This window comes from Teleopsis dalmanni, chromosome 2 (genome assembly GCF_002237135.1).
Source record: "Teleopsis dalmanni isolate 2A chromosome 2, ASM223713v2, whole genome shotgun sequence".
NCBI lineage: Eukaryota > Metazoa > Arthropoda > Insecta > Diptera > Diopsidae > Teleopsis > Teleopsis dalmanni.
In genome coordinates this window covers 226,693,233-226,712,811 of record NC_051847.1, presented here as the reverse complement: position 1 = coordinate 226,712,811, position 19,579 = coordinate 226,693,233, and the positions used below count along the sequence as shown (strand labels likewise).

At 30.8% G+C, this 19,579-nt stretch overlaps 8 protein-coding genes across 11 annotated transcripts; 5 read left to right on the top strand and 3 right to left on the bottom strand.

Moving 5' to 3' along the window:
• Positions 1-900: 900 nt before the first annotated feature.
• LOC119680300 lies at positions 901-1,932 on the top strand. 2 transcript variants are annotated; one of them, XM_038093054.1, is made up of 4 exons: positions 901-1,002; positions 1,061-1,342; positions 1,487-1,588; positions 1,657-1,932. In XM_038093054.1, the coding sequence occupies exons 1-4, from the start codon at positions 997-999 to the stop codon at positions 1,915-1,917; spliced, it is 651 nt and encodes a 216-aa protein (XP_037948982.1). In that variant the 5' UTR covers positions 901-996; the 3' UTR covers positions 1,918-1,932. The 2 variants fall into 2 exon arrangements, with proteins under 2 accessions (XP_037948982.1, XP_037948981.1); XM_038093053.1 differs by having other exon boundaries at positions 1,472-1,588.
• LOC119680299 lies at positions 1,702-4,307 on the bottom strand. 2 transcript variants are annotated; one of them, XM_038093051.1, is made up of 7 exons: positions 4,217-4,307; positions 3,877-4,167; positions 3,630-3,812; positions 3,301-3,579; positions 2,761-3,228; positions 2,526-2,699; positions 1,702-2,460 (listed from the first exon to the last, which is right to left on the bottom strand). In XM_038093051.1, exons 2-7 carry the CDS (start codon positions 4,108-4,110, stop codon positions 2,131-2,133), a joined length of 1,668 nt encoding a protein of 555 aa, XP_037948979.1. In that variant the 5' UTR covers positions 4,111-4,167; positions 4,217-4,307; the 3' UTR covers positions 1,702-2,130. The 2 variants fall into 2 exon arrangements, with proteins under 2 accessions (XP_037948979.1, XP_037948980.1); XM_038093052.1 differs by having other exon boundaries at positions 3,877-4,152; positions 4,217-4,295.
• Positions 4,308-5,488: 1,181 nt separating this feature from the next.
• On the top strand, positions 5,489-6,407 carry LOC119680951. The gene is made up of 4 exons (XM_038093988.1): positions 5,489-5,729; positions 5,793-5,909; positions 5,970-6,101; positions 6,166-6,407. Exons 1-4 carry the CDS (start codon positions 5,604-5,606, stop codon positions 6,397-6,399), a joined length of 609 nt encoding a protein of 202 aa, XP_037949916.1. The 5' UTR covers positions 5,489-5,603; the 3' UTR covers positions 6,400-6,407.
• A 272-nt stretch (positions 6,408-6,679) lies between these two features.
• LOC119680952 lies at positions 6,680-7,427 on the top strand. Of its 2 annotated transcripts, none has more exons than XM_038093990.1 (2): positions 6,680-7,115; positions 7,180-7,427. In XM_038093990.1, exons 1-2 carry the CDS (start codon positions 6,791-6,793, stop codon positions 7,326-7,328), a joined length of 474 nt encoding a protein of 157 aa, XP_037949918.1. In that variant the 5' UTR covers positions 6,680-6,790; the 3' UTR covers positions 7,329-7,427. The 2 variants fall into 2 exon arrangements, with proteins under 2 accessions (XP_037949918.1, XP_037949917.1); XM_038093989.1 differs by having other exon boundaries at positions 6,682-7,115; positions 7,168-7,427.
• On the bottom strand, positions 7,379-9,295 carry LOC119680950. The gene is made up of 7 exons (XM_038093987.1): positions 8,855-9,295; positions 8,565-8,792; positions 8,367-8,507; positions 8,147-8,302; positions 7,775-8,086; positions 7,580-7,723; positions 7,379-7,525 (listed from the first exon to the last, which is right to left on the bottom strand). The coding sequence occupies exons 1-7, from the start codon at positions 9,041-9,043 to the stop codon at positions 7,400-7,402; spliced, it is 1,296 nt and encodes a 431-aa protein (XP_037949915.1). The 5' UTR covers positions 9,044-9,295; the 3' UTR covers positions 7,379-7,399.
• A 1,750-nt stretch (positions 9,296-11,045) lies between these two features.
• LOC119681636 (ATPase H(+)-transporting accessory protein 2) lies at positions 11,046-12,907 on the bottom strand. Its single transcript, XM_038094880.1, has 4 exons — positions 12,707-12,907; positions 12,143-12,495; positions 11,702-12,082; positions 11,046-11,640 (listed from the first exon to the last, which is right to left on the bottom strand). The coding sequence occupies exons 1-4, from the start codon at positions 12,747-12,749 to the stop codon at positions 11,455-11,457; spliced, it is 963 nt and encodes a 320-aa protein (XP_037950808.1). The 5' UTR covers positions 12,750-12,907; the 3' UTR covers positions 11,046-11,454.
• A 308-nt stretch (positions 12,908-13,215) lies between these two features.
• Positions 13,216-15,175, top strand: LOC119680180 (WD40 repeat-containing protein SMU1). Its single transcript, XM_038092874.1, has 6 exons — positions 13,216-13,277; positions 13,334-13,400; positions 13,460-13,718; positions 13,792-14,478; positions 14,539-14,930; positions 15,004-15,175. Exons 1-6 carry the CDS (start codon positions 13,252-13,254, stop codon positions 15,100-15,102), a joined length of 1,530 nt encoding a protein of 509 aa, XP_037948802.1. The 5' UTR covers positions 13,216-13,251; the 3' UTR covers positions 15,103-15,175.
• Positions 15,176-15,219: 44 nt separating this feature from the next.
• Positions 15,220-16,279, top strand: LOC119680181. The gene is made up of 3 exons (XM_038092875.1): positions 15,220-15,699; positions 15,788-15,918; positions 15,983-16,279. Exons 1-3 carry the CDS (start codon positions 15,570-15,572, stop codon positions 16,058-16,060), a joined length of 339 nt encoding a protein of 112 aa, XP_037948803.1. The 5' UTR covers positions 15,220-15,569; the 3' UTR covers positions 16,061-16,279.
• Positions 16,280-19,579: the final 3,300 nt, after the last annotated feature.

Sequence of the window (19,579 nt, the reverse complement as noted above, 5' to 3'; positions counted from 1 at the left end):
AGTATTAGTACCGCTTTTTTGTCTGCTTTCCTCTGTGTGTTTAACTGTGTTACCGTTATTCATACATCTGTTCTCTATATTTATTTGCTTTTCTTTTTGTCTGTCTACCCGTTTTTTGTCTGCTTATCTGCCTTTTGGTCTACTTATAACCTTTTTTTTGATTTTCGGCTCGATATATGCTGTTCTGTGTGACTATCTGCCTTTTTGTCTATGTATCTGCCTTTTTATCTATCTATCTGCCTTTTTTAAAATACTTGCAATATATTACTTGACAAATGGTGATAATATTTGATTTATGTATATTTTTGATTTTACTCGTATCAGATTGGATCTAGACACAGCTGCAATACCAAATTCTGGAAAATCGGAAAAAACTTCTTTATTTGTTAATATATAAAGAATTTCCATAAAAAAAACTGGAATTCAATTTAATTTTGTTATATATTGTAATATCTCTATTAATTTTTATATATAAATTTTATATATAAATTGTTTATGATGTTTGGTATTTCTTTTCTTTTTGGTTTTTTTCCCTAATTGAAATATTTAAATATAAAAACTTATTACATACATATATATACATATATATAGTATACATGTATATAGTACAGAATTAACATAACCAGAATCGGCGGAAATTAAAAAACCATGATTTAGAATAAAAAAACAAATCCTTTTGGCATTGATATGTACTTATATAAATATATAAAAAATAAATAAATATTATTATAATATTAATATTATTCCGAAAATAGTTTTTTTATTCTTTTGTTACTTTTATTTATTTAGTTTTGTGTTTTTCTATAAATTCAAAATTATGCATGAAATTGAAGACCGTACAAAAGAATTCGTGTATTCGTGATTGTATGGCAACACTATTGCTACTTTGTGTGGCAACCATATTTGTATGCTCAAACATTTTGTGTTTTTGTGGAATTTTTGGCGTTACATTGTTCCAGATTTTAATTAAAATAAATAAGAGTGCAGTGTTTGAAAATGATGGTAAAGCGTAAATAATTGTCAATAGATCATAACCATACAGTCTGATATTGCATTTAAGGTGAAAAAAGAGGGCAGGACAAGGTGCCTAGATAAAAAACACGTATACAGTTTCAGGAACTCCTGGTTGGAAGAGCCACAATTTCAAGGTTGGTTGCAAAAAATTAGTGAAGGTGGAACAGATGTGGCTTTTTGTTTATTCTGTAATCAAAAAATAGTTGCTCACAAAAAAGTACTGCTGAGACATATCGGAACGCAAAAACATCAAGAAAATAGTATTGTAAAGGTTTTCGAGAACGACGAGGAAAAGGAAGGCATAGAAGTTCAAGTACAGGATGTCCATGTGAGTACAATTTTAAGCTTCATTCAAGCATTAATACGCAAAAAATCCAGCAATGACACCTAATTCATTAAGAAGCTAAAAACAATTATGTCTTTTTGTTTACTTCGTTCGTTTGTTTCGAAAAAAAAGAATGATTATTTTCAGACCGGCAAAGCAGCAGCTTATTGCACCCAAACCTTGAAGACCGAGAAGGAAATTACGGAATTAGATGGAACGAAAACCAAAATAATACAAATTGGATGTGCTGTAAGTATATTCATGCAACGCCAGCCGTTATTTTAAAATATAAACCAAAAATATGTTCCAAACTTTAGTTTGAGGATCCCCTTTGTGAGTACCACGTGGAAGAATCAGTTATCCCTGTATCGAACTCAACGCAAAGCTCGGCCGTTACTGAACAAATTCCCACCAATGTATCTAGCAACACCGAGCCGCACATTGTAGAAAAGATAAAAGCTGAAACCCGTTATTTTAATGAAATGGCGGAACTAGCCCGCGCCAAACGAAATTATATTGAGTTACAAACAAAAAAAATAAAACTGGAATTGAGATCAATATTTAACAAAAGAGATTAACAAATGCACTTTAAGTCCTAATTAGGTTTTTTATAATTATTTAAATATTATTTTAAATATTTAACAATTTTTTAGCGTAAAATTATGGTAATTTTTAAATACCATTTTCAAAAAGGATTAAGATTGAATTTACCATGTTGTTTAAAATATATAATTTTATTTACTAAAATAGAACTGTACAAATAAACACTTAATAGCATGTAATTTTATTAATTAATTTAATTGAATAGCTACATTTTGTTGCAGCGAATCACTTATAGAATAAGCACCTTGCACTATGGTACCATTTACCTGCGTCATATTATTAAAGCGATCCCGCTCTATTTCATATTTTAATTTCTTCGCTTGAAGCGCAGTTAAATACTTTTGCATACGATAATAACCAGCCTTTTCACGGAAATACTCAGTTTCCATTAGAATTCGTTCCTCATCTAGTTTCTGCAGTCTTTTACTGCTTATGCGAGGTCTGCGATCTTCTTCCTCTGATGCCCCGCCGCTAGATTGAGGCGAAAGTGGGTTTTGTATTGGGATTTCTTGCACTATCTATAATTGTTGATTTATATGTGAAAAAACTGTTTTTCTACTGTTTTCTATTGTTTAAAATTTACATTTCTATCGAAAGCATCTTCAGTGTAGTTTGATTGTTCTACTTCTTCTTCGATAAACTCGTCATAAAGTGATTCATCTTTCTTTGGACCACTGTCATCAATATTTTGAACCACCTGAAACTCTTCATACTTATTCCAGCTGTCATCTATCACATCTTCATCATCACTGGAAAACTACAAAGAAAATAGTTATACAGTCATTTCATTTTCAATTTGTAAGCTACTTAAAAAATACTTCTGAATTAAGACGGCGTTTCTTTGACTTCAAATGTTTAGCAGGTTCGATTGAATGTGATACAATTAAGTGCTTGCTTATTTCGTCTTCATCATCTTTATCAAAAATGGCTTCACACATATTACACTTTATTTTGTTCACATCGTAGTAGCTGGTATACTGCCATATGAGATTCGAGTCCATATTATGTAGAGATTGCTCTAAGTCGTCTTTATATATGCGGCCATTTGCTGCTACACCATGCATTCTATGTAAATGACGTTGAAGGTTACTCGTTCCTTGATAGGACAAATTTTTTTTGCAAATACCGCATCTAACCACATCTTTTCCAACACGCTTACAATATTTCCAAACAATGCTACAAGAATTTGATGATCTTCTGCCCCGCTTTGGTGAATTTTCTTCTTGAAATTCTTCCACTACTAAATTTTCAGTCGACACATTTAGCTCAATATCTCCATTCGCCGCCTTAAATTGTACAAACATTTATTATTATGATATATTCCAATTAATAACATGTTTTAAGGATATATTGCGTACACTATCATTGTCCATTTTGCCTAAAATATTGTGTTTGCGTTGAAGGTGTGTTATGACATTAGCCGTACCGTGAAAACTCATTACTTTACTACATAATTTACAACGTATCATGTGACGGGATAATTTATCGCAATAATTCCAAACATAACTTCCTCCTTTGCGTTCCTTACGTTTTAGCAACGTACTACAATCGGCTTGGTTCAATTCCTCCATTTCCAGATTTGTTTCTTTTGAATCACTGATATTGGCAATAGCTAGATTCGTCTCGTCCATTAGTGCCTAAATTATGAAACTTAATAGAACAATATAATTGCAATATGCAGCTATACTTTTTCAATTTCTTCCGAATGCTTTCTACGTAAGTGTTTTGCTATATTTGTTGTATTGCCGCCGCCGAAATACAGCAAATTTGAGCACAAATTGCAACGGGCGTGTTTACTGTTTACTTTGACGCAGAATTTCCAGACGATGCTATTAATCGGTCGTCCGCGGCGTAAGGTTTCCAGACCATTCTTTAAATACATAAAAAATTTTATATTTTATATATTTCTCTATAGCTTATATAAAAGAACCTACCGTGTCCCTAGTTATATCATGCGTACAAGATAAGTGGCGAGCTAAATTACTAGTCTGTTTTCCCACACAAGCGTTGCACACAATGCATTCAAAAACGTTTGTACCTTTTATAGGCCGAAAGTAATCCCAAACAAAACTTTTACGATTCGCTGTGCTGCTAGAATCTGCTAAATCTGTCACTACTTCAATATCTGCTGAAATACCATCCGTCGTGACTAAAGCAATATATTCCATTTGAATCCGTTTAACGGCAATTGTTTCGTTTATTTACATTAACTTTGTAATTACCTCCTACAATATATAAACAAGTAATCGAAACAGAAAAGTTAAGTAACTGTACCTTTTCTCATGCGGTTATTCTCAAAAATTTAGTAAATGAAGCATCAAAGACAAATTATTTGCAAATACACCATCAATAACCAGTGTTCACAGCAAGCAAGCATATAAAAAATAGTACTAAAAAATACATTCTTTCTGAAGTGCAAAAAAAGTACACAAAATAATTTTGATTTCGATTAATTCTCAATAGCGGAAACTTGGCGTCCAAACATGTTTTTATTGCGTTCACATATATGCGTATCAAGTTAAGCAAGAACTGTAATATTCGTTATGCGGAAATTAAGAGTTGTAATTATACTCTACTCTCTTTCTAGTCTAGTTAACTTACTTGAGATTCAAGTAATTCAAGTAATTAGTAGTAAGCTAATTGGTCTAACGAAGCCACTGGAAACATATTAGGTCTGTTTCACGAGCTACTCGTAGTAACTTTGAGTAACACTGTGTATACACAAATGCGTTCCACCAGAAAATTTTCGAGTAAATGAGAGCATCTGAGCATCATAGAGCGTAACATCCCTATCGAAATTTGAAAATCTACATAGAATTTACTTGTACATTTTATTTCAAGTAAAATTTGTGTTGATATATGAATCAGCTGTTTTGGTTTGAATTTAAATATTTGTATTGGTTATTTGCACGGCACTGGTCTCACCAGACTTTACATAAAGCTTTTCCATGAAAATCTGTGTAAAGAGCGTAATTTGGCACTTTATTTGTGTTACGCTCTCAGTTTGTACTTTACTTGTGTGGTACTTGAGTTTTACTACAAGTAGCTCGTTGAACAGGCCTATTATAACAGATTTTAAGTGTCAAATTACCTATATGGTAAATATAATCAATTTCACATTTTCAAATATTATTTTTTTTGAAAAATTTAATACTATTTTATATTTTTTCGAAAAAGTACTAAAATAGGAACGTTCGTCTTGCTTTAAGAATAGTGTTTGTTTGTTTGTTTGAAAATAAATTACATACTACTAATTAGTAAAATATTTAAGCTTTAAAAAATTAGAAACGTTAAGTTTATCATTTTTTTTTGAGGAATTTAATGCTAATTAAAATTTTTGAGAAAAGTACTAAAATAGGAACGCTCTTCTTGCTTTAAGAACAGTGTTTGTTTATTTAAAAATATTTTACTTACTACTAATTGGTAAAATAATTAAGCTTTAAAAAATTGATGAATTCTTTTCATAGAAACTAAAAATATAAAAAATGAATTGAACTCAGGATAATATACTACACTTTTTGTAGAACGACACGCGAATACTGGTTGTTGTCTGAAACTCGATTATGCGTATAAACAAATGTTGAGCGATTTGTTTATGTTTTGAGGATTGAACTATTATTGTTGCCAATTAATTAATGGAAATATTTCCAGCGTTTGTGACATGAGTTCGGACACAGAAGAACATTTTTCGGTGAAAAAGCGTGTAAGTAAAGTGTGGACATACTTTGATAAAATTAATCAACAAAGGGTCCGATGCCGCATCTGTGAACATGAACAGAATTATCAAGTTTGTATTTATTTATTAGTATAATTGTATGCGTTATTATTTATTATTGTTTTGCCTCCTTAGGGAACAACGGGAAATTTATTACGGCATTTAAAATCCAAGCATAAGATAGACGCAACAGTTAAACTTCCAAATGAAATGTCTACGTTCCTTAAGATAAAGTCGGAAGATATGAATAATGTAAGGCTGAAAATTATACACAGATATAAAATTCCACTTATTATAACATAATGTATTTAGAAAGAAACTGGCAATGAGAAAGATGTTAGAATGACAACTCGCAGTGCTAAAGAAGCGAAAATAAATCTCAGGTCAAACTCTGATGAACTCAATGATAATGATAACATTGATCCATATCCAGAAACAGCAATTGTACGTATTAGTATTTTAAATATGATTTTATGTTATTTTTATTAAGTAATTTCATTTCGCATAGATATTTGAAGGATATATTGAGTCAAATGAAACAAACAATGACGTTAAAAAGAAATTAGATTTTATGGAACAAAATAAAATCGACGATAAAAATGTTAAATATACTATCGAAGAGAAACGTGTGCAAGCAGAAATCGAATATTTTCGTGAAAAAGCTGCATTCTATAGAATGCAAAAAAATTTAGCTGCTTTGAAAGCGAAAAAAATAAAATATGAACTTGAACAATATAATTAACAAAAATATATATATACATTTTTTATTTGTTTAGGCATTAATTTTTGTTTCTGGTACTTAAAAATGTTCCTTTCCATACATACTGTTTTCTACTGCCTTACGGAATTTGCAGTGTCAAAGCACAAGGCTAACCTTTTAAAAGATAAACGAATAAATGAAGTTATCTGAATACATACATCGAAAGAAGTGTACTTAAATATACTTGTTGTACAGTTTTAATTCTAATTAACTTAGTTGCCATGACATTAGAATACTTGAAATATTAACATTAGTTTTTATTTTACATTTAAAATAAAATCATCTAAATATCAACACAAAATTTGGCTGTTTATTTAAATTTAGGAAATAAATGAAGATTTCGAGATCATAAGAGATCCATAATAGAGAAGTAATGGCTACTAATTCGAACAAAGAGGAGTTAAACAACATTATGGAGGAGCCTGATGCAGTTATTGGTGCCTCTGGTGACGATCTTGCACTTGAGCTGGACGCTTATAATAGTGGTACAGTTGACGTGGCGAATAACACTTTTCGGGAACTTTGTAAAACATTGGAATATGAACAAATTAAATTGAGGGAGCTTGAAGCCAGGCGTTGTAGATTACAGGAAGAAGTGGATCTGTTAAAGAAGGAAATTGATGAAGAAAAGCTCTTATATAGTAAGAGCTTGGAAGAATTCAATATTACCCCTATGAATTGCATTGGTGATGCTGCAGGTATGTGTCACACAATAAATAAACTCTCAATTTATAGAATTTATATATTTAGGTGTTTCCAAAGCGTTATGTTCAAGTGAAAAGGAATCCGATAATATTTCTGGTGACGTAGCAGCTTTGGACCTTCAAATATCTGATGCGAGCGGAAAAGACTTTATGATGTCATCAACTGACCTAGCAGACCGTGAAAACTTTCAAGATGAGGAGGAGTGAGCAGTCACTATCACTATTAGCATAATTCGTTTCGTTGACAGTTTTTTGGATTTAGTTTTGAAATTAAAAGTTTACATAAAAAAGTCAAGTTTTATTAATTTAAGTAAAGACTGTTGAATACATAGCAACTTTTCGTTGATTTCACATGAAGAGTTTTGGAGGTGATGTAAAAAAGTAGTTAGTAAAGCCTTGATCAGCTAAAAATAATTTTATATAAATTTTATTTTCTTGTAATTAAAAAATGCATTTACCTGAGCAATTTTTTCGTCTTTTTCATTCAAAACCATAACCTCCATAAGAACTGTTATAAATTTCTCAAAAAATGTTATTAAATGAAGTTCAACGATTGACAATGGTATTGCCAATATATAAACCATGTAACAACGATGTATTTCCTAGAAATAATAATAACGTATCTCAAGCTAAAAATAATTATTAATAATTACCTCTAATAGCTGAACGCATAGATCTTGTTTGCTTAATAGCTTGTAGGATTCAACAACGAATAATTCCAAAATAGATTTCGCCCACCGCAGTGTTGTTCTCGAGTTGTTATTACGACAACAAGATCTGCACTCATCCAGCTCTTTTTCATTTTTGAAATCTACAGCAATAGCTCTTTCAATATCTGCACAGTTAGTTGAGAAGAAATAACCCAGTTTTGTCACGGATCTTAGAAGGCTTAGGGAAATTAAGTCATTGGCATTAATTGGTATATTCCGCATTAAGACCTCAATCATGTCATCAACATAACTCCACTAAAAATAAAATTTAAATATGTGACTAATTACGGGCATGAATTACATGCCAACACTCACGTTGGTGCTATCAATGTTCTCATAAAATTTCACGCAAATAGATAGACATGTCCATATGTCGGTCGTAGCTTCCTCTGAGCTCATATAATGTACATCTTTATATACAGCATCATATATAACGCTATGAATATTAGTGTCCTTTATCTTTGACGGCTCCTTCGATTACAATTACAAAATATACATTAACTTTCATGCGAGTGTTGTTATTCCTTTCACTTACGCTAAACTGCAACAATGCCTTAAATATTTTTAAGCTTATGTGTTTAAAGACGGTCTCAACGCTTTCACGCAGCCTTAGTCCTATTGCAAGGCAAAAATTCATCCAATTCATTTTCATTTTGTTCTCTTGACTGTAACGAAACTAATAACCTTTTCATCAATTTTAAGTTTTAATAAAAATACAATAATTGTATTTTACTTCAATATATCTTAAAAAGCCATTTATAGCACCATATTGAGTTTTCCACACATTCTGTTCTAACTTAGCCTGGTAGTACGAAAAAATTTTATCTTCTACTTCCGGTTCCATGGGTTTATGGGAATTAAGTAATAAGTTTGCGTGACGCACCATTTCTTCATTAGAAATTTTGTGGTAAGTATTGCTTGCCGTAACTTCACATAGCAGAAGTATAAGATAAGTATCAAACTGCAAAGTTGTGAAATATATACATGAATTAAAGAATATAGATATATAAATAAAACGTTCACCTCAAGTTTTTCTTCGGTACTTGTCCAATAATCTCTGGGTTGTTCCGATAGAAACTTAAAGAGTACTCTCAAATTAAGTTCCACGATTTTGACGTACTCTTCAAAGTGCTCCGGAGTTATTGGTATGTCATCGAAGTTTTGTTTGAGCTCTGGTAATAGACTGGCCTTTACCAGTTCTACCACATTCATTTTAAAATGCAGACAGCTCCTTTTTGGAGAACCGGCAAATGTACTGAACAAAATATTTACAAATATTTTATGCGGCACTGCCAGGCAAATATTTTTTTAAAAAGTCAAGTTAATTATTAGGTCTGCTCCACGAGATACTCGTAGTAAAACTCAAGTAAAACACAAGTAAAGTACAGACTGAGAGCGTAACACAAATAAAGTGTCAAATATCGCTCTGTACACAGATTTTCACGGAAAAGCTTTGTGCATAGTCTGGTTAGAACACCAGTGCCGCGCAAATAAACAATACAAACATTTGAATTCAAACCAAAACAGCTGATTCACACATCAACACAAATTTCAATTGAAATAAAATGTACAAGTAAATTCTATGTAGATTTTCAAATTTCGATAGGGCCCAGTAGAAAAAGTGGTCTTCGAAGACATGGTCTTCGAGACGGTCTTCGAGACATGTACACAAAAATTCATTGAAGACATTTGGCTAATTTGTATGAAAGTGTCTTCGAAGACCGTCATACATTTGGATCGATCGGTCTTCATGTATGTATCCATGTCTTGAAGACGTCTTCGATGACGGATCGATCCGTTTTCTACTGGGGGATGTTACGCTCTGTCAGATGCTCTCATATACTCGAAAATTTGCTGGTGGAACGCACTTGTGTGTATACATTGTTATTCAAATTACTACGAGTAGCTCGTGAAACAGACATATTGTGTGATAATAATAACACTTCAAAAGTAGTTCATAGGGGGAATTGCAAATGACAATATGCTACACCATATTTACACTTAACACCTTGAGTACCTTTACTTTGAGTAATTTTTATGAAAATGATATCAAACGAACCATTAAGATTGTGCGCTTTTTATAAAAGCAATAGAATTATTTTTACTAATAGTAAAGAGATAAGTTTGTGCTTTCAAGACTAATACTAAGAGTTTAGTAAGTAAGAGTTTCTTAATTTATCGCTATTACAGATATACTTTTATAACACAATGATCCTAACAAAGAGTACATAAAATAGATATATAATTCATTAGATTATTTGAGACAATAACTATTAAGTTGTCTGTCTATAAGGGTATTAATACTAATACTATAAGGATATTTATTCACTCTGTCTTACAAAGTCATTGCAAGGTGCTCGAATTACACAGATAACGAGAGCTTGTAGGGGTCCTAAACTCATGTATATATGCTTTACAACGAAACAAAAAAAAAAAAATTGCTATGTATGTATTTTGATTTCTGTTGCCTCTTCCGTGGATGTGGTATGCTGGAAAAACAGCTGTTTCATTTTAATGTCGCAATCCTGCAACAGGGGTTTCTCGCACTCTTGGAATTTTAGTATACAATTCTTGCATTTTGTGGACCTTACAATGTCTTTGAAAGACAAAGTGAATACTTATGTTAGTAAACCTCAATTAGCGATAATTGCGCATAGCGATTCAAAAAATGAAAGGGAATAGGATATATAAAATATTTATTTGTAAATATTTATTTATAATATAAGATAAAGAATACTGGTTTGGGATAGAGACGAGTTTGGTCCTGAGAAGAAACTATACTGTGGCGAATTGAAGAGATCTGACTACTTTAATGGGTCACAGTTTTAGATCAATGAGGTTGAAATAAGTGTATAAATTTGGGCAAAAGACTATGCGGGTGACGTCATGGACAACAAATTGTTTAACTCGAGTCTATACCATGACATAGCTTGATTTCAAACATAATACTACTTTTGGCATTACTTGTGTTGATGAAATTTTAAAATCTGTCAATGATTTTTTACCTCGAAACATTCCAAGAAACTAGATCTGTGTGTTAATACCATAACTGTCTACTGTTTGATTTGATCCATTAGTTTAATGTATCATAATATATATAAGTATTTAACACTACATAATTTCTGACGCGATATCTTTTGTAATTTTAAAAGTTTCGACTTTTTTAGTGTAACAACACTTACCCGGCTAGATCGGTGAATGATGTCACAAGTGATTTTTATCGTAAATAATAACACTGCTTTTATTAACAAATTATATAGTTTTAACTAGTATTGAACCACTTGCGTTTAATATGCGTACATTACGATAAATCAAAATTAATATAACAATAAATATAACAAAAAAAATATTTTGTTAAGAAATAAATGGAATTGCATGAAACTTGAATAAGATTGTAACATATTAAACTAATACTTATTCGTATCTTACATAATTTAATTACATTTAACTGTGTTTCTGGATAATTTTGAACTAGAGTTGGGAAGATTATAATTACAATTATTCATAGTAAGTAATAAGTTATTTACTGAACATCCAAATATTTAAACACATGTACATTGATAGGGAGTGAAAACAAAAAAAAATATGACAGAACATTTGTTTTCACTAATAAGTAAGGGACTTTAGTTGTCCTTCTTAATTCTAGTTGATGTCATACGGTAAATTATAGAATCCCTGCCGGGATCCATTGAACCAATAGCATAGCAGATTGCGAGTAATGCAAATCCAAATGTAACCATAAACCACAGGATGATATTGAAGATGACTGGGTAGTCCTGGTTGTAGTATTCTGCCAGATTATATTTGTTCTAAAAATGAATATTTATTAATGAAGAAATCGAATTTGACTATTCAATAAACAATTCCTACGTCAGTATTAGTGACTGCTTCACGTTTAGCGCGGACAACGGTATTTTTGCTTGCAATTGCTACTACCAAAGCTTCGTTGTTGCTTGATTTTTGTGCGGCGGTATTTAGATTTGAAATAGTAGAAGAAATTAATTTGGTAGCTTCAGCCATAGCTTCAGATTTTACACCATGAGCTTTGGCAATTGAATCTAAAGGCAAACGTATAAGTACGAAATTACTTGGTTTTTGCATAGAAGATAAATGTTCCGCAGCGGAATTAATAAGGCCAATTGTCTGTAAAAATTGCTTGTCTGCAGTGTGCAAAGCTGGATTGAGGTACTTCGTATCTTTTACTGTTGAGGTATCAGTGTTTTCTCCAAAGCAAGAATTGTATGCACCCACCTGAGTAAATACAAAATCTAATCATGTGTCTTTAAATACAAAATTAATTGCAATACATACAGCGTCATCAAAGCGATTGAAATCGATATAACAGATTGGTACATTATTTGCTTCTAGATCAGTAGCAAGTAGGTTCAGTGATTCACCACTTTCGTCACCTTGTAATCCATAAGTTTTTGCTTCAGAACTTACTGGTATGCTGTCAACACCTTCTACTAATACGGTTATAACGCCTTTTGCCAAAGTGAATGGATCCTTTATGATTAGACCTGACCATTTCGAAACACCAGTTATAGGATATCCCACTGATGCTGAAAACACCTCGTTGACATATGCGCTCTGTAGAATGTCATTACCTTTAAATGACAAAGACTTCGGACTGCTCAATACGGAAAATTCTCCAGAGGCGCAAGCTGAAAAGAAATATTTTATTTTTAAAACGAATTATGCTGCACAGCTCAGCTGATAAGAAATTTTTGTAACCATTCAACACAAAAAATGGTACCTAATGAAAAAATCAATAAACGTATCTGTACACAATTATTTTCTTTGTTGCACTTGCAATCTCTTTTTAATCCGATTTTATTGAAGTTTATATATGCATTTATAAATTAATAAACTTACCTGCCACTACACACAATGAAAATATTAACAAATTTCGCAGCATTTTTCAGCAATCATATGACAAACGAGAGTAGATGGAAAAGTCGAATGAATGAAATTATATCAAAATAGTTTTGAAGGTATTGGATGGTCACATGACTTAAAGTTTGAATGCTGTTGTGAAGTATTGCTTTCCGAATTTTTTAATTAAAAATTAACGTAATTGTTTTTTTATGTGAATTTAATTTAATTTAAATTTGAAGTTGATAATTAATAGAAAAATATATATTTTTAAATAATAAAAATTGATATGACATGGTATAAATATTTATTTATTATATTGGAATTGTTATCTTAACGTTATTCACCACTTTACAAATGTCAGGAATCGAAAAAAAAATAAATCGTATTCACCTTACAATATTTTGACAACTGTCAATGTACATTGCCAAGCTCGTAATATTTATATTAAAATATAAATAATAAAATTAAATAAAACATTTTTACTGATTTACTGCATTATACGTTGCAATTTTATACAAGTAATTTTATTTATATTGTTCAAAATGTCGATTGAAATTGAATCTGCTGAGTAATTTTTTTCATTCTTAAAAATTTGGAGGGATTTAAAACATTTTTTTATTTCAGCGTAATTCGACTAATTCAACAATTTTTAAAGGAATCGAATTTATTTAAAACCCTACAAACATTGCAGGTATATCCACAATTTGTAATAATTTTTTAGAGTCGCGTTTTTAAGATTGTATTTTTCAGGAGGAAACCGGCGTATCGTTAAATACAGTAGATAGTGTTGAAGGGTTTGTTCAGGACATTACCAATGGTCACTGGGATACAGTACTTCGCGTAACGCAATCATTAAAATTGCCCGATAAAAAACTACTGAATTTGTACGAGCAAATTGTGCTAGAGCTAATTGAATTGCGAGAATTGGGTGCTGCACGTTCTTTGTTGCGACAGACTGAGCCCATGGTAATGTTAAAACAACTGGAGCCAGAACGTTATATACATTTAGGTATTGACATAGTAGTACATAGTTCCTTTTTTAACTATTTAATTTATATGCAATTACTATTTCCATCTAATAGAAAATATGTTGCAACGAGCTTATTTTGACCCGCGTGAAGCATATGCCGAAGGAAGTAGTAAGGAAAAGCGTCGTGCTACAATTGCACAAGAATTAAGCGGTGAAGTACATGTTGTGCCATCATCTCGTTTGTTAGCTCTACTAGGTCAAGCACTCAAGTGGCAACAACATCAAGGTTTACTTCCTCCTGGTACAACGATAGATTTATTCCGTGGTAAAGCGGCTATGAAAGATCAAGAAGAGGAAATGTATCCTACGCAAATGTTTCGGCAAATAAAATTTGGGCAGAAGTCACATGTTGAGTGTGCACAATTCTCACCTGACGGACAATATCTAATAACTGGTAGTGTCGACGGTTTTCTTGAAGTTTGGAATTTTACAACAGGCAAAATACGTAAAGATTTAAAATATCAAGCACAGGATCAATTCATGATGATGGAACAAGCTGTATTGGCTTTATCTTTTTCGCGTGATTCAGAAATGATAGCATCCGGTGCACAAGACGGACAAATCAAAGTGTGGCGTATAATAACTGGACAATGCCTGCGAAAATTTGAAAAAGCCCACACGAAGGGTATTACCTGTTTACAATTCTCCCGAGATAACAGCCAAGTGTTGAGTGCATCTTTTGACTATTCAATACGCCTACATGGTTTAAAGTCGGGGAAAATGCTTAAAGAATTTAGAGGTACACAAATATTTTATATTATGTCTATTAAAAATGCTATAATTAATTGCTTGTTTTCAGGACACATATCATTTGTAAATGAGGTAACATTTACGCCTGATGGACATAATATATTAAGTGCGTCTTCTGATGGAACTGTTAAAATTTGGTCATTAAAAACAACTGAATGCATTTCCACATATAAACCATTAGGAAATGAGCTGGCGGTAAATACCGTACTTATATTGCCAAAGAATCCGGAACATTTTATCGTATGTAATCGTTCCAATACAGTAGTCATAATGAATATGCAAGGACAAATAGTACGCTCATTCTCATCGGGTAAGCGTGAAGGTGGCGCATTTATTTCTGCAACGCTATCACCGAGAGGAGAGTTTATATATTGTGCTGGTGAGGATCAAGTGCTTTATTGTTTTTCAGTCTCCTCCGGCAAATTGGAACGTACATTAAATGTATGTATACTATACTTAAATCTAATGTAGTGTGCGCTTGGTATATAAAAATATGTAATAAATTTGTTTTTAGGTGCATGAAAAAGATGTCATTGGCCTAACGCATCACCCTCATCAAAATCTTTTGGCCACATATAGTGAAGATGGTCTATTAAAGCTATGGAAACCATAAATGAATATCTAAATAATTATACGCAATAAGTTTTTAATTTTAATTATTATTTCATGTCTAATTTATGCGCCACCAGAATTTTGAATTTTTTTTTGAATTTTTGTTTATTTTATACTTAGTATGTAATTTTTAGTTTTTAAGCAATCAATAACGCAGATGCCAGAATGTTCATTCACATTCACATTCACACTCATATTTACATATAGATTTATACTCAATATTGTGACAGTTCAGTTACATATGCAAGTAAATTGATTTTAATTAAAAATTATGCAAAACGCCAAGATGAAATTAGTTTTAGTTGCTTAAATGTAATTGCTGATTCTCATGGATGGATTAAAGGTGTACCTCAACTGAAAGACAGTCGTTGGTTGCAGTGCATTTGAGTTGAGGTTTGAGGTTTGCTTGTATTTTACTGATAATTCAGTTTAGTGCTGCAGAATACTTGGACGGTGCAAGTTTAAAATATGAAAAGCGATCAAATTATTGAGAAGATACGGAACAAATTGCAGGAATCAAATCCTGAGAATCGTTCTGTGATGAAAATATTTCAATTCAACTTTACAGATGAGCATGGCAAGCTTATTAAGAGCGTAGGTATGCTAAATGAATGGATTGAATTCAATATGTTAAGGTCTCTTTGATAAGTAAATACACAAAAGTTGATAAATTTGAATTTCCGCAGTTTTTGATTTTAAAGACTTAAACATATATGAAGGCAGCACTAAAGAACACGATGGTGAAATCACTGTAGCGGATGATGACTTCTATATGGTGGGTAGTAAGCAAACGACATTTGATGAGTTACTTGCCAAAGTGAGTTTGATTATTAATGAAACTGCATTTATTTCGTAAAGTATAAAAGTCTCATTAATTACAGAATAAAGCTCAAATACAGGGTGATACTGAAGCCATCAACAAAATGCTAGAAAAATTTCGTTTGAATACCAAAAACTAAAAATTAGTGGAGCTTTCTTCATAACATACAATAACGAGAGATAAGCACTTTGAATTTTCATGCATTTGCTGGTTGATATATTAGTGATTATTATTATAGATTTCCGCTTTGAATTACACATAAATTCAATACTTGCACAGCATTTTTGTTATATAATTTATAAAAATCATATACAATTAAAATTATAGCTTTAATAGCTGAGAAGTAGAAATGAAAAAATATTGTATTACTTTAATTACTTATTTAATAAGTTTAGATAAGGTTAATCTGGATGGTCATAAGTCACGCATAGATCTATTGTTAATTACATAGAGTAAGAAGTTTTCAGATAAAATAATGCATCTGACTGTACTGTTGCTTACCATTCAATCATATCATGATGTATTAAATGAATAGCCATTTTTTTAGTTCTTTGCTTCATTTTAGGGGGTGAGCATTCAATTCCCTCTAGACATACCCTTCATCATGTGCTTGGGTATGGTTCATATGAATTTTAAAGTATTTAGTTAAGCATGAGTACAAGTACAAGTTATTGAAAGGAATCTAGAAAATATTAATATACTATTCGTAATATTCGTAAATCACAACATTTTAATCGTCAGTCCATGTAACATTTGAGTTACTTAAGTATCGGTTTATTTTGGTCCTAAAGTTATATAAAAAAATGGAAGTTTTATTCTCCACCAGAAGGTTTCTTACTTAAATTTAAAGTTAATTCAATTAGCTTAAGCACAAATGTCAAACAACATACTTGGCTCCAAATTCAGTTGGCTCAAAGAATGAGTTGACCAACATATGGCACTTAGTGGTGTAGAAAAGCTGGTGGCTCTAATCCAATTATCTCTGTACACTCAACATTGAACCAATTTCTTTCTAAGGAGCTGGATTTTGGTGTAGAGCCACTCAAAAGCGAACTACATAAAACTGTAGCTCTACATTACATCACCACGAAATATACGAGGGCGATTTGATAAGTCAGTGACTTTTTGAATTTTCTGCTCAGTTACTCCAAATGCAACAGTACTGCTGTTAGCTGTAATCTACCAGTGGGCAACTTTCTAATTTTGAGCAAGCTACGTCATTCAGTTGGTGTTTGATAGCCGTTCAAAGCAGACAACCTTGTGAATTTTTACGAAAATGGAACAAAGTGTATTTCGTGTGCTGATTAAGCATTACTGGCCAAAATCCACGAATTGAGATACGAACTGTTACCCCATCCAGCATATTCTCCAGATTTAGCCTAGCCCCCTGCGACTATTTTCTGTTTCCAAACCTAAAGAAATGGCTGGGCGGTAAGAGATTTCAGTCGAAGGAAGAAGTCATTACCGAAACAAACGCGTATTTTGAGAGCTTTGAGAAAACCTATTATTTGGAGGGAATAAGAAAATTAGAAAAACGCTGGATTATATGTATCGAGCTAAAAGGCGATTATGTAAAAAAATAAAATGTTTACCTACCTTAACTTTTAAGTTCTTACCATTTGTTAGAGATATTGTTTCGAATGTGGCGCAGTACTTCAGGATCTCAGGACCCGAAGCATAGTCTCATAATGAAAACAAACAATATTTCCATAAATTTTTATGTTTTATTTTTGTGTTAGTTTTAAAACAGAAATTATAGTTACAATGGCTTGAAATTAATCTAATCAACATTTCATATATGCAAATAATAATTTCAATTTTTTTCAAAACATTTGTAGTTAATTGTTGTGATCTAAAATTAATTGTTAACAACTTCCATGAAGTAGAGGAGGAAATAATATTTTTAGAATTAGTTTTAAAACAAAAAACGTTCAAAGTGTTCAATTAATACATAATATAATATTTATATATTCTTAAATATTTTTAAATAATATTCAAATTGTTTTAAAATAAAATAGAATTATTAATTTTTTCTTATTGTTATTAATATTTAATGTTAACATGAAATTATTTTTGTAGGTGTTTTTAGTACATTTTAGTTAAATATATTTTTAAATTTAATGCAATTTTAATGTTTTATTTATTTTAATTTTAATATTTATATTTTTTAATTTAGCATGCTTTTGTTTTGAGCGTTCCTTAATTACATATATAACGCGTTCTTTGTTTTACTTTGTTTTTTACTTAAATATATTTTTTCGTACTGCTTTGATTTTTTGCTGAATTCATCTTGGCTTTTAATGTATATATATATTTTTAATTATTATTTATTGCTAAAACACAAATTTCACGTTTAACATCAACAAAACAATTTACATACTAATTTTTAGTTATTTTTTTTTTAGTATTATTACTTTAATTTTTTTATTTATTTTTACGGTTTTTAATAAAATTTTATAACAACAATTTCAATTTATTTATTTTGGTAACACCTACTTTTAAATTTAATTTTAATTATTTGTTTTTTTTTTCAATAATTTTAGTATAATTTTATTTAATTTCATTTTTTAATTGCAAAATGTACGTGCGCTATGAAACCAATAATTTTATTTAATTAAATTTTTATTCTTTTAAAATTATTTTTCGGTTTGAATGCTTTAATTTAAAAAATCAAGAAATCAAATAAAAAAATATACAATATATATATACTAAACTGGTTAAAAGAATGCTCATTAAATACATACATACAAATAAATTTAGTGTCGATATATAACATATATATCAACCGTTTTGCATTTTAAAATATTTTCCTTTGTTTTCCTTTTTGACTTTTTCTTCTTTATAATTTGTTAATACGTGCCTTGATTTTGTTTATTCTTATTTTTATTTAAATTTAATTTAATTTAAAAATTTGTTTTGCTACCAACATTTATTTGCCTTTATGTTTAACTTTAGTTTATTAACTCATTTTTATTTTGTTTATTTTGTTTATTTTGTTTATGTACGTGTCGTTTTAATTAACACTTAACATTATCTTATCTTTATATATAAATTATGTATAAATCCTTTTTAATCAATATTATAATCATTTATAATTCTCTGGTGTCTTAATTACTTTGTGGGAGATTGAAGCAGAAATATCACTGGCCTTATTTATATGTGTATATAATCACACACTTCAAATTATTATGTTAGGTTAGGTTGTAAAGGCTAGAAATTCTAGAAAGAAATCCTAGAAATCTACTTAGAGTTTTCGCCCATTGTGCATAAATCCAACGTATTGAAGTAGATGTGCTTTAAATCACCTGGAACTTTTTATAATACTTGAAATAATCTTTAAAGATCAAAAAAGTAAGTCCCTAAGTTAGGTTAAGTTGAATTGACGGCCTCGCACACGAAAGCCCACATCAAACGTATTAAAGTAGATGTGCTTTAAAGATGTACTTGATGTTACGATTGAGTTTGCTTTAAGAATGAATGTTTATGCTTCAGCCAGAAAAAATGGCATCTTTCTGGAATCTGGAACTATTAATATCACTAATTGACGTTAGTGGAAAAGACTGACACATCTAGTACAGAATACATCCAAACCGACATAAGGTTATTATCAGAAATTAAGTAATGAATCGATTTGTCGTAAGAAATGTTTAGGGAATAG